At 45.3% G+C, this 13,549-nt stretch overlaps 1 protein-coding gene across 6 annotated transcripts in view; it reads right to left on the bottom strand.

Moving 5' to 3' along the window:
* The window catches only part of GTF3C3 (general transcription factor IIIC subunit 3), a 123,062-nt gene that overhangs the window by 45,982 nt on the left and 63,531 nt on the right, over nucleotides 1-13,549 (bottom strand). For 5 of the 6 annotated variants that reach the window (XM_029606061.1, XM_029606067.1, XM_029606064.1 and 2 more), the window contains exons 10-12: nucleotides 11,863-12,034; nucleotides 9,239-9,441; nucleotides 4,733-4,834 (exon numbers count right to left, since the gene is read on the bottom strand). In XM_029606061.1, the coding sequence (XP_029461921.1) occupies nucleotides 4,733-4,834; nucleotides 9,239-9,441; nucleotides 11,863-12,034 (477 nt within the window). The remainder of the gene's footprint in view (nucleotides 1-4,732; nucleotides 4,835-9,238; nucleotides 9,442-11,862; nucleotides 12,035-13,549) is intronic. The other variant, XM_029606063.1, reaches the window with a different exon arrangement.

Genomic DNA, 13,549 nt, shown 5'->3' with positions numbered 1-13,549 from the left:
GAGGCTCAGTTGGGCACTCTTCCTTTTAAGGGCAAGTTGCTTTTTGGTGAGGACCTGGAACTGTTTATTAAGTCCTTGGGGGGGAAAACAAGGTCCATAAGCTACCAGAGGGACTGTCCCAAACAGTCGAGTCTTTTTTCCCGACTCGCACTCGCTTCAGGGGGAATCGCCGTTACGGTAACAGGGCCCGTGGATCCTTCCCCAGGGGAGGAGTATCCAGGTCACAGTCTTGGTCCCATTCCTTTCGTGGCCGTCGAGGTTTCCGAGATGGCCATCAGAAGTCCACTACCACTAAGTCAGCACCCCAATGAGATTCGGCTGGTCCATTCCTCCGCACGAAACGTAGGTGGGCGTCTTTCTCTGTTTCTCGAGGAGTGGGCCAAAATCACATCCGACCTCTGGGTCCTCGATGTGATAGAACGCGGCTACGCGTTAGAATTTGCCAGACACCTGCTGGATCTCAAAAGGGTCAATCGGACCCTCAAGGTTTCCTGTTTCAAGATGGAAACCCTGCGAGCAGTAATTGCAGCTGTTCGTCCCGGGGAATTTCCCGCTTCCCTAGATCTGAAGGAGGCTTATTTTCACATCTCCAGTCGTCAGGAACATTAGAGGTTCCTTCGTTTTCAAATCCTAGGTCAGCACTTCCAGTTTCGGGCTCTTCCGTTCGGTCTCGCCACTGCTCCCTGCACTTTTACCAAGATCATGGTAGTTGTTGCAGCAGCTCTTTGTCGGGAAGGAATTTTAGTCCATCCTTACCTGGACGATTGGTTGATAAGGGCCAAGTCCGTCTCTCTCTGCGCGCTCGCAGTAGACAGAGCTTTAGCCCTTCTCACATCTCTCGGTTGGATAATCAACTACTCCAAAAGCACTCTTCGGCCCTCGCAAGAGTTGGAATTTTTGGGCGCATTTTTCAACACTCGGATCGGGAAAGTTTTTCTTTCAGACTCGCGGACAATCAATCTGATAGATCAGTTGAACATTTTTGTCTCTCTACCTCTTCCCACGGCGTGGGATTACCTCCAGGTTCTAGGGACCATGGTTTCCACGACCGATCTCGTCCCCTGGGCATTTGCTCATATGCGTCCTTTACAGAAAGCATTGTTGTCCCGTTGGAAGCCAATGTCCGAGCAGTATCAGGAGATTCTTCCTCTCTCCGACTCTACCATCGCCAGCATAGAATGGTGGTTTTCCCTGGCTCACCTTCTCAAGGGAATGCCTCTTTTGACTCCCTCTGGGTCATAGTAACGACAGACGCAGCCTCTCTGGATGGGGAGCCGTTCTGAGAATCTCAAATGACTCAAGGGTTCTGGTCCCTGTCCCAGTCTCGGAGGCCACATCAATCGTCTAGAAGCCCGAGCGGTTCGCCTGGCCCTCAAGTTTTTTCTTCCTCTGATTCGTCACAGAGCTGTCCGGGTGCTATCAGACAATTCCACCACGGTAGCTTACATAAATAGACAGGGGGGAACTCGAAATCGTCTAATAGCGTTAGAAGCCAGCAAGTTTTTCTCTGGGCAGAGAAGCACTTGGATTGCCTGCAGCTTCCCACATAGCGGGAAAGGAGAATGTTCAAGCCGACTTCCTCAGTCATCAACATCTCAATCCCGGCGAGTGGGAGTTATCAGACGTAGCAATGGATCTAATCGTGTGCAGGTGGGGTCCCCCTCACCTAGACCTCATGGCGACACTAGCCAACGCCAAGACTCCCCGGTTCTTCAGCCGGTGGAGGGAGCATTGTTCAGAAGGGGTGGACGCGTTGGTTCTTCCCTGGCCCTCCGACGGTCTTCTTTACATGTTCCCACCATGGCCGTTAGTGGGGAAGGTTCTTCGGAGAATAGAGCTCCATCACGGTCCGGTCATTCTCGTGGCTCCTGAGTGGCCCCGACGGCCGTGGTTCGCGGACCTGGTGAATCTCTCGGTGGACGGAGCTCTTCGTCTCGGTCATCTGCCCCATCTTCTGTGGCAGGGTCCTGTATTTTCCGACCAGGAGGATCGCTTCTGTCTAGCGGCATGGCTTTTGAACGGAGACGTTTGAGACGCAGAGGATATAAAGATGAAGTTATTGCCACTCTTCTCAGGGCTCGCAAACAATCAACATCCCTTACTTATGTTAGGGTCTGGAAGGTTTTTGAAAATGTCTGTGAAGAGTTGGGTGTTTTGGCTCGCTCGCCTTCTGTTGTGGTTTTACTTTCTTTTCTTCAGCGTGGTCTCTCCAAGGGTCTTTCAGTTAGCTCTCTGCGTGTTCAGGTCTCAGCTCTTGGTTCTCTCCTGGGCACCATTGAAGGTCGGCCGGCCGCCTCTCATCCAGATGTTGTTAGTTTTCTCAGAGGCGCTAAGCATTTAAAGCCGCCTGTCCGGTCTATTTGTCCTTCGTGGAATTTGAATTTGGTGCTTCGAGCTCTTTGTATGGCTCCGTTTGAGCCTCTTTGTCGTGCCACTCTCAAGGACTTGACTCTCAAGACTGTTTTCCTGGTTGCTATCTGTTCAGCCAGGAGAGTGTCTGAGCTTCAAGCTCTATCTTGTAGAGACCCTTTCTTGCGTTTTTCGGACTCGGGCGTTTCCCTAAAGACTGTACCTTCTTTCTTACCTAAGGTTGTTTCGTCTTTTCATACTAACCAGTCCGTTGAACTCCCTGCTTTTTCATCAGAGGATATCGCTGCCTCTGGTGGTAGCGATCTTCATCGTCTCGATCTCAAGCGAGTCTTGTTGCATTATCTTGAGGTTACCAATGATTTTCGTGTCTCTGATCATCTGTTTGTCCTGTGGAGTGGACCCAACAGGGGGAAGCAAGCTTCTAAGGCTACGATCGCTCGCTGGTTAAAGGCTGCGATTTCCTCTGCTTACATTTCCAAAGGCCGCTTGGTTCCTGACGGCCTAAAAGCTCATTCTTTACGTTCTCAAGCGACCTCTTGGGCGGAGTCTCAATCAGTATCGCCGCAAGAAATCTGTAGGACGGCTACATGGAAATCTCTTCGTACATTTGCTCGTCATTACCGCCTCGACGTTCAGGCTCCAGTTTTTGGTTCCTTTGGTCGAGCGGGACTGTCTGGGTCCCACCCTTTGTAGGGAAGCTTTGGGACATCCCATGGTCTGGACTGATCCAGGTATGTACAGGGAAAGGAAAATTAGTTCTTACCTGATAATTTTCGTTCCTGTAGTACCATGGATCAGTCCAGACGCCTGCCCGTTCTTATTCTGTCCGCTCAAATTCGTTCCTGTTATTTTTTGGTTTTTTCCTTCTTACAGGTTTTTCTCTATTTTTGTCTCCTGCATCATTTTTCTGGAATTTACTGTTAGGCACCGGAAGCATCTTTGCGATGATCAGGGATAGATATATAAGAGCGTTTAGTTACACAGTTCATTCAATTGTTGTGTTATTTTGTTGGTTTAAATTAAATTTACTATTTATCCTGGTACTTGCTTGATCTTATACCTTTTCTGCTTTGACAATGGTTATACTGAGGGTTCCTGGGTGGGTTCCGTCCTTATATGGGCTAGCCTCAGAACTCTGGTCTGTCTCCACCTGCTGGAACGGGGGCTCAACCCATGGTCTGGACTGATCCGTGGTACTACAGGAATGAAAATTATCAGGTAAGAACTAATTTTCCTGTGTCTCATGCATATTCATTGTGGGTATCCTGAAAACCTGGCCTTTTTGTGGCTCTTGAGGACCGGAGCTGGCCACCTCTGAATTAGATGAACTGTCAAATTTTGCTACGACATCAAATTTCTTTACCTCAAATGGCATAATAATTGTAGTATTACCAATAAACAATTTTAAATAGATAAATAAACCTTTATAATTATGTCACTATTCTTTTTTTTTTTTTTTTAATCACTGATCCTTTCTTGTTTGCTTGTACAAGTCCAGGGTTTATTCCTAATGCCACAAAATGCCTCTCCACTATGTCTTCAGGAATGGCATCACCAGTTCAAAGGTGGAGGAGTTATAAATAGCATTCCTAATGAGCAAATAAATACTAAAGTGCCTATACAATATTGTAGTCAACTACAATTAGAGTTTGTAAACCCTATAATTTGATCAGTGAGCAGCAGAAGAGGCTGCTATACTACTATGTCTCTCAGCTAACTCCAATCCATTTGACACAACTAGGGCAGATATATCAAGCTTTTTTCCCCCATAGACACAAAATGGAAAAACCATTGACTATATCTGCCCATTTATCCATACCTGGCTTTTCAGCTTCTATGCCTAACCATTCTGAGATTTATCATTCTGCTGTATCAATACAGGACTATCAACTTGGATTTGAAGGTTGAAAAACTAGGGCTGGCTGCATTGTCAATTCCCGACTGCATGCTTTCCACCTTGCTGCCCAGAATACTTGAAATAGCCTTCCTAAGCTGGTGCATCATGTCCTGTCACTGTCCATATTCAAGTTCCACCCAAAACCACATCTTTTAAATCTTAAACTCTCACTTTCCCTGATCACAGTGTTGTTGATGTGAATCATGCTTTTTTTTTTCCAAATAAAATACCAAAAGCCTTTTGTCTCATCTGTTGTATTCACAAGACTGAAAGCTCCACTGAACAAGGAGAGTCTTTATAGCATTGCACACATCTAGTAGCACTAAAGAAATGATCAGTAGTAGCAGTAGAGTAATGGATATTATTTGGTTGCCTATCAAAGTTATATCTCTGAGGATTTGAGGTCTACTTTGTATTTTGTTCTCCGGTATCACAGGAATTGGATCCTAAATCTAGAAGACGCACCTTTAAAAGCATTGCCAGCATGGTGAGCAGCGTGTCCACATAATCGTACATTTTGCCTTGTGACAACAGCAGAGTGGATCGATGAAGCAGCAACTTTAATTCCTAAATAAAAGTTGAACATTGATATTTAAATGAAATGTTTCCAAACCTTCATTCCCATTTTCAGTCAAATATCACTTCCCCCACCCCTCCACACTGGAAACAAACCTATTGCTCAGGCTACAGTATTGCAGTGCAGCAGATTCAAATGTGAGTCTCCTGCCCGATAAAACCATCAGGAATCAGGAATATCTGGGAAGAGGACTGTCATTACTGCGACAAACCTTGCTGACCGAGGAAGTGACAAGATGGTGCCCCCTTTGTCAGTGAGAGCATTTATCATCTGGGAATGCAGACTAAGGTGGGGGGGGGGGGGTTGTGGAAAGGAAAATTGGTTCTTACCTGCTAATTTTCATTCCTGAAGTACCTTGGATCAGTCCAGACAAGTGGGTTTATGCATCCCTACCAGCAGGTGGAGGCAGAGAACAAAGATTTGAGGCACTGCTACATAACCAAGAATGCCAACTGCACTCCCTCAGTATTGACCTGTACCCAAGCCTTAAACTACAATAAACCATGGGCGAACAGAGACTTAAAATTGGAGCCCCCTGAAAACTAGGTCCTCCTGATTTAACACAAAGCACATATCAAACTATGTACACCTCTCATTAATCTGAATATGTTACATATCAGCTCAGCAACATCCAGAAGCGAGGAAGTCTTTTGCAAAATGGGGACAGGTCTCTGGACTGATCCGTGGTACTTCAGGAACGAAAATTAGCAGGTAAGTACCAATTTTCCTTTCCTGTTCGTATCCTGGTTCAGTCCAGACAAGTGGGATGTACCCAAGCCCCTCTACTCTGGGCGGGAACCCGAAAGACCCATGTGCAACACACTTTCCCCAAAAGACGCCTCCTCTGGCACCCGCACATCCAAGTGGTAATGTTTGGTAAAAGTGTGAAGAGAAGTCCACGTCACCACACAACAAATCTACTGCAGAAAAAGCAGTTGACACTCCAACCACAAAGCTGCCTGCACCCTAGTGGAATGCGCTCTCAACTCCTCCTGCACAGACTGGCCCTTACAGATATAAGCGGAGGATACTGTCTCTTTTAGCCACCATACAATAATACCCTTGGAAACTTTATTTCCCTTCTTTGCTCCACTGAAGGACAAACAGATGGAAAGACATTTATCACCTTAAGATATCACAAAAGAATTCACTGCACCTCCAATAAGTGAAGCTCCCTCACTATAGGAGCATCTGGTGACAAATTCGGAAAAGCCGGTAGCTCAATCACTTGGTTAAGGTGAAAGGAAGAAACCACTTTAGGCTAAAAAGAAAGGAACCGTACGTAAAGAAAACCCCCTTCTCTAAAAAGCACAGGAAAGGGTCCCTACATGACCATGCTTGCAGCTCAGATATCCTCCTAGCTGAATAGATAGCCACAAGGAAAACAGCCTTCAGATTTAAGTCCTTTAAAGAAATCTTCCTAACCGGTTCAAAGGGGGGGATCACACAGCACCCAAAGAGCCATATTAAGATTCCATGCTGGACGATTCTTCTGGACTGGAAAACATAGATGTTTTGCCCCTTAAGGAAATGAACCACATTCGGATGAGATGCTGACGGTCTTTCTTGTATCCTATCTTGAAGAGACCCTAAGGCTGCCATCTGAACCCGAAGGGAATTATAGGCCAAACCTTTAGCCAAGCCGCTTTGCAAAAAGGCCAGAATCTTTGGAATGTCCACCTTCAAAGGTTGCACCTTGTTTTGCATATACCACGATTCGAACACTTTCCATACTCGGACATAAGCCAATGACGTGGAAGGCCTCCTTGCCTGAAGCAAAATTGCAATCACAGGCTCCTAACAACCCTTCAAGAAGAGCCATCACCTCTCAAAAGTCAAGCTGCTAGACAGAAGCAATCCTCCTGGTCTGAAAATACAGATCCCTGCAGCAACAACCCTGACAGATGGGTCCAATGAATGGGATCGTCCACCACTAGACTAAAAAGATTCCGCAAACTACAGCCAGTGGGGCCACCAGAACTACCCTGTCCGGGTGAAGCTCGAAGCACCGCAGCACTCGACCTGTGAGAGGCCATGGTGGAAACACATACAACAACAAACATGTCAGCCACGTTGAAAGAGAGCATCTATGCTCTCTGATCCAATCTCCCTCATTGACTGAAAAAACAATCTGTCTTCGCATTTCCTGGAGTCGCCATGAAATCCACCGTTGGTCTGCCCCACCTGGTCTGAATCAAGACGAAAGCCTCCGTTGACAACTCCCACTCCCCCAGATCCAGATGCTGTCTTCTGAGGAAGTCCACCTGCACGTTGTCCACTCTGGCCACATGGGAAGCAGCTATTCTTAACAGATGTTTCTCCATGCAAACAGCCAGTTCTTGCGCCACCAGCACTACTAGATAACTCTTCATTCTGCCCTGATGCTTGATGTATGCCACTCTCGTTGCATCGTCCAAGAACACTTGCACCGACTTGGCCTGAATGAGCAGGAGAAATCCAACAAGGCTTCGTGCACTGCCCTGATTTCCAGCCGACTGATGGACCAAGTTGCCTTCTCTGAAGACCACTGACCCTGGGCCGATTTTCCTTGACAAATCACCCCCCCCCCCCCAACCAGAGAGGCTGGCATCCATGGTCACCAGTCAGGCACTTCCAGATCCATTCCTTTCACCAGACTGTGCCGAGACAGCCACTACAAAAGACTGGTCCTGGCCTCCGCGGCAATGGCAAAGGAAACTGAAATTCCTCCGAAAGCGGATTCCCACAGGATAACAGAGCTCTCTGCAGAGGACACAAGTGAGCAAAGGCCCATGGAACCAATTCTAGCATAGAAGCCATGGAACCCAGGACCTGCAAATAATCACAGACACTGGGAACCGACAGTCACAGCAGCTGAAGGATCTGACTCTGCAACTTGACCACCCTTCTCTGTAGTCAGAAACACCTTCCCTAACTGGATATCTGAGTACATCACCAGATATTCCAATGACTGGGCCAACTTCAAATGACTGTTTGCCAGATTCATCACCCAGTCCAACAAATCCAGGAGTTGCAGGACCACTGGTTTGAACACAAACCTCCACTTCCGACTTCGCCCGTACTAGCCAATTGTCCAGGTACAGATGCACCAGGACACCTTCCTTCTTGAGAGCCGTCACCACTATCACCATCACCTTTGTGAACGTGTACGATGCTGTCACCAACCCAAGGGAAAGACCCGAAATTGGAAACCTCAAAAGGACTGCTGCCCACCCGAGGCCTGCTTTTGCCTTGCACCCGAGGCCAACCTACCAGATCTAAAAACACTGCACGTCTCTAATCCAGACCTGCGGTGGAAAAGTCTGCTTGACAGCCTCCTAAATCCTCTGGCAATCTATTCCCCTTGGAATCCTTCAAGGTTTTCAACAGCTGCTCTAGGTCTACACCAAACAGCCTCTTCCCCTTAAAGGAAGATTACCCAATGGCAAGTTAGACCACACATCAGCCAAGTTGTCCTTGAAGGAGAGATTATCAAGCTGCGTTCAAAACCACAAATCCGGAGGAGCCTCTGAGCCGCCATAGTGGAAACCATATTTCATGCTAACAGCCACACCAAAACATACAGGACTTCTGCCCCACAGGGCACACGTGCTTCAAACCTAGTTGTCTGTGCGATCGGCTAGCACAAATAGCAGCCCGAAGACACAAGGCCAAGACCTCAAACAGTCTCCTCAAAAGGACCTTCAACTTTTGATCCTGGACGCCCTACAGCGCCATCTCCCCGGTCATCCTCTTGGACATTGTCGGCACCACCACTTCCACCTTCGAAAGCTTTCAGAGTTCCAAGGACTCTTCCAGCCAGGGGAATTAGCTCGCCATGGCCCTAGCCACTTTCAGACCAGCCTCAAGAGAAGCCCACTTGAGGGCAATGAGCTTCTTCCATTTCTCTGAGCCCTCCAGAACAGGCATCCTTGTCCGAGTTCTCACACATGACTCCGGCCCCCAGTTCCCCTAGAACAAGGGGAATAATAAGAAGCAGCTCTTTATTAGGGACCTCATCCACATCAGGACCATCCCCAGCTGGTAGTCCCGCAGGAAACAATGCCCAGATGATCATGTGACCCCACTGGCAGGCCCTCCTGGAGATTAATCCCCTTGGGGACCATCCCCATCGGAAACGACCAAAGTCTCCAAAAACGAACCAGACGGTCATCTCAGCTCGACAAGTCCAAGGAACCCTCCCCCCCCCTCAGATCATGAGGACGTGTCCACTTTTGGCATCTTAGCCAAGCGATGTAGCAATGCCTCAAAGTTTTGCTCTCTGCCTCCATCTGCTGGTAGAGATGCATAAACCCACTTGTCTGGACTGATCCGGGGTACGAACAGGAATCTATGTTTAAAAAAAAAAGGGGGGAAAAAATCCTACCACTTGTTGCAAAAACAAATACATCTACCTGCTGGGCAGCATTGGCATCTTGTGCCAGCGTATCTGGATCATACATAGGCTCCAGTGCCTCCAAAGCTCGCTCAGGCCGCCCAAGCTGCTGCTGAAGTGTAGACAGTGAAATTCTTGCATCCAAATGCAGCGGTGCCATATCAACCACTTTGCCATAGCTCTCTGCGGCACGCTCCATGTGTCCCAAAGCTTTCAGGCACTCTAGAAACAAAGAAACGTAGAATATGCCAGCAGATAAAGACTGTAAGTCCCATCTAAGTGTGCCCAATTTGCTTCCTTTTACAGTACTACAGACCCCAAACTGATCTCTGGCTTTCCCTTCACAACTGAAGGATCATCTGTGCCTGTCCCAAGCTTTCTTAAATTTTATTACTGTTATTACCTCTATCACCTTTCCTAGAACATCGCTCCATGCATTCACCACATTCTGTGGCATATACAGGAGAATCAATCACTATACGGCATATCATACTGGTTATAACAATGTGATGTGCTTTATATTGATTGATTTTGTGCACTGGGAAATTAGAGTTTTTTGTGTGGTTGTTTATATACAGAAAAACATCAGCTGATTCATATGGGAGACTTCCATTCACAAAAAAGGATCAATCTTACTGGATCAATTGGTTTTGGTGATAGTGGTTTGAAGCAAATCATAACTCTATGGCAACACCCCCTCCCCCAAAGCCCCAAACTCTGAATACCCACCAGCAAGCCATTTATGCAGTGACTAAGACTTTCAAGAGCCATGTTCAAGTGTCCTTTTTGTTTTAACCTTTCAGATTAAGTATTCGTTTCATCTTATTCTGTGGTGTACAAGAACCCTGAAGAGCTAGATTTTTTTTTTTTTTTAATTGAAAATTTTTATTAGAAACATCATAAACAAAAATATGTAACATTGTTAAGTACAAATGGGAAGTACAATAAACACTGAACAAAAATGAGTTTCTATGGTGTTATTAAGTTATTCCCCTCACCCCCTCCCCCCGATCTTGCAGGAACCATTTAACACAATCTCCAGTCGCAGAAGATACACACGCAGCAAATCATAAGTATGAAATTGCCTATTATACCCTAGGCTTGGGTAAAAAGAGCGCCAACCAGTAATCATTCTGTGATGAGGGTCGTTCGCCACAACTGATAAGGCTGCCATACCTTCTGGAAAGAAGACAATCTCTGGCGTTTGTGAGCAGTGATCGTGCACATATGATAAACTTTGTCCACTCTCGCTTTAATAGCCGCCAGAGTTGGTGTCTCAGGTGCCTTCCAGAGGCGCGCTATTTCACACCTGGTAGCCAAAACCACGAACTTAACAAACCGAGAATGGTACACATCCCCGGACGCAAGATCCCCATTAAGAAGAGCCTGCTGCGGTGTGAGAGATCTGAAGAGCTAGATTTAACCCCCAAGTCCAAGGCTAAAATTTGTATTTTTTTTTTTTTATTTTTTTTTTACAGGCATCCCTAAGTGTAAGGGATTTAAGTTGATGGGTAAATATCATACCCCAGTACTGGGGCTTTCCAGTTAACCTTTGTTCAATGGTTAGAAAAGAACGGATATATCATTACAGCAAATTATAAATTTCACGCACATGAGGGTCTAGCCTGCCTCTAAGCCCAGAGTAAAAACATTAAAGTACTGGTTTTATTATAACTCCTAATAGGAGGACAACTCCGGCAGTCAGCATGATTATCCCGTATGCTTTTGAATCAGGTCCATAGTACTGGTAACACATTTTGTTCATATAGGTTATATGAGCAGTCAAATATTACATAGCCAAGGACTGTCTACAATTTGGTATCTAAGAGGAAACCCTGAATAAATCAGGTTCAGGCAACAATCAACAAGGACTGAATTACACAGTCTGAATAAACAGATAAGCATGGGTGTAGCTTGCTTATTGTGGTGGTTAATACCCCTAACTAAATTAAGCTATTTCACTTAGATGCAGTTCCATCACTGCTCTCTACATTAATGGTGGGGGTGGAAGGGAAATAGAATAAAAAAAGGTTACTAAGAGCCAAGAGAAACAGATAAGTATGTGAGATAAAAAAAAAGTGTGAAAGCTTGCTGGCAGACTGGATGGGCCGTTTGGTCTTCTTCTGCTGTCATTTCTATGTTAAGAATTATAGGGACCCTCCTATTCTATTACTGTGCTCACTATTATAAAATTACTAACATTCACTGCTGACATTCCATACTCAAACTAAAACTCACATTTCTTTGTATTTCAGAAGCAGAAATTCAGATGGGGATGAATTCTTTTTAAGATACTTTGAATAGAACTGTCTGGGCTTTTTTTCCCAAAAGTAGCAGAGTGAGAAACTTGCATTATGCCCCAAAACTGCATGATTTGATTTGATTTTTTAAACAAGTGGCTTGTAACATCACTGTACCTCCAAGTAAGATCGAGTGGCAGCGTGCTAATACCCTGCATTGTGCAGATTTTCAATCTCAGCTAAAAATCAAGAAAGGACCACCCTCAGCTCACGGTTCAGACCCTACACCTGTATCTTAGCCAAAAGGGCAAGAGCAAAATACAGGCATTTCTCATCCTCTGTATCTAAGAGGCCAACCGTGCTCTATGGTCTGAACTGCTAAATATTTCAACAGTTCCTTTACCTGCGTGGCGCAGCCAGACGACAGCCAGGTTATATCTTTCAGAGCAGACCAGGCTACTGAGGAGGGGTAAAGCTAAGTTATACTCGCCAACGTCAATGAATGCCTCAGCAACATCGAGATACAGGTCCCCCATGTCTTCTGGATTCTGCTCCATCAGCAAGTTTAAGAGATGCTTAAAATGAGAAAATAAAATATTATTGCTGTGTGTAAACTGCAATCATCAGCCACTTTACAGTGGCTACATTTAAGTTTTTCTTCTTGAGTGCTCTCTCAGACACTTGAAGACCTTCCCTTTAACCTCTCATTTCTGAATGAAAGATGCTTGTTCTGTACAGCCCTCTTAAAGCAGCACTACTGTCTTCGCTAGACTGGTCAGAATATCAGCTGGTCTGCTTCTGGACACTTGCTTCCTTTTCTGGTCCTATTCATAGCTCTCCTTGCTTTCCTGTCCTATTATTTTTTATTTCTTATCAATCTGCATTTTCCTCAAATAAAAGCTGTCTACTTTTATTACATCCACACCCTGCTATTTCAAAAGTCTCCTCTCCCATGTCAATCCATCAGCTATCTGTGCTGTACTCAGATTTTAAACATACAGAGGTGATCCTGGCATGGCATCTGATAAAGATCAACACAGCAACACCCCAATCCACTGACGATATCCAGTAAACGATTAAAATTTAAACCACACCATTCACCAGGGTTACTTGAAAGTTTCAGACCTAAATATTGAAAAGAACCCCTTGCCCATTTTAGGGGGAATATCCCCCTCCCCCCCACCGTTCTTTTACGGAAAGTGGAAAAGCAAGTGCTGCAGATTTATCTATATTCAGTTTAAAACCTGAAGGCCCCAAACTGAGGGAAAAGATTTAATAAAGCTTTCAGTGAAGACATCGGATCAGTGAGAAAAACCAAAATATCGTCTACAAAGGCTGTGTATTTAAAGGTATAATCCCCAATACTTAAACCCCTTATGTTCCTAACCTCTTGAATAGCTTGCAGTAAAGGTTCCAGAAACAATAAAAATAATAATGGGAAGAAAGGGCATCCCTGTCTAGTGCCTCTCTCTATGGAAAACATTTCTGAATGAGATCAGTTGGCTAAAGTATAGGCCTTTGGGTCCGAATATATCAATCATACCACCCTCTGAAAAAGACCAGCCAACTCCATAATTTCCCTAACTGTAAATAAATATTCCCACTCAACCCTATCGAATGCCTTTTTGGCATCAAAATTGCCCACCAAAAAGGGTTTGCTCTATTGCCTACAATTTGCTATTGTAGCCATTACCAAACAGTCGTTTGTCAAGGTGTATCTACTCTGAACAAACCCCACCTGTACAGAATTAATAATCTTTGGCAATATTATGGTCAAACTATCAGCCCACATTTTTGTAAATATTTTCTGGTCAAAATTTAACAGGGAAAAAGGGCAATACGATCCCAGCAGGAAAGCATTTTTATCATGCTTATGGATGACTATGATCTGTGCTACATTATCTCCCTTGGGGTATGTACCCTTATCTATCAAAGCCTGAAACGTAAGACTAAGGGTTTTCAGCAGGAAATCCAACAAACTTTTATAAAATTCTCTACTAAAACCATCAGGCCCTGGAGCCTTTAGCGCCTTTGCCTGCCTAATTCCCATGATAATCTTTTCCTCACTTATGGGACGATTCAACCAGGCG

This window comes from Rhinatrema bivittatum, chromosome 6 (assembly GCF_901001135.1).
Source record: "Rhinatrema bivittatum chromosome 6, aRhiBiv1.1, whole genome shotgun sequence".
Classification (NCBI taxonomy): Eukaryota; Metazoa; Chordata; class Amphibia; order Gymnophiona; family Rhinatrematidae; genus Rhinatrema; species Rhinatrema bivittatum.
The sequence above is the reverse complement of the archived record's forward strand: the minus strand, read 5'-3'. Positions and strand labels throughout refer to the sequence as shown.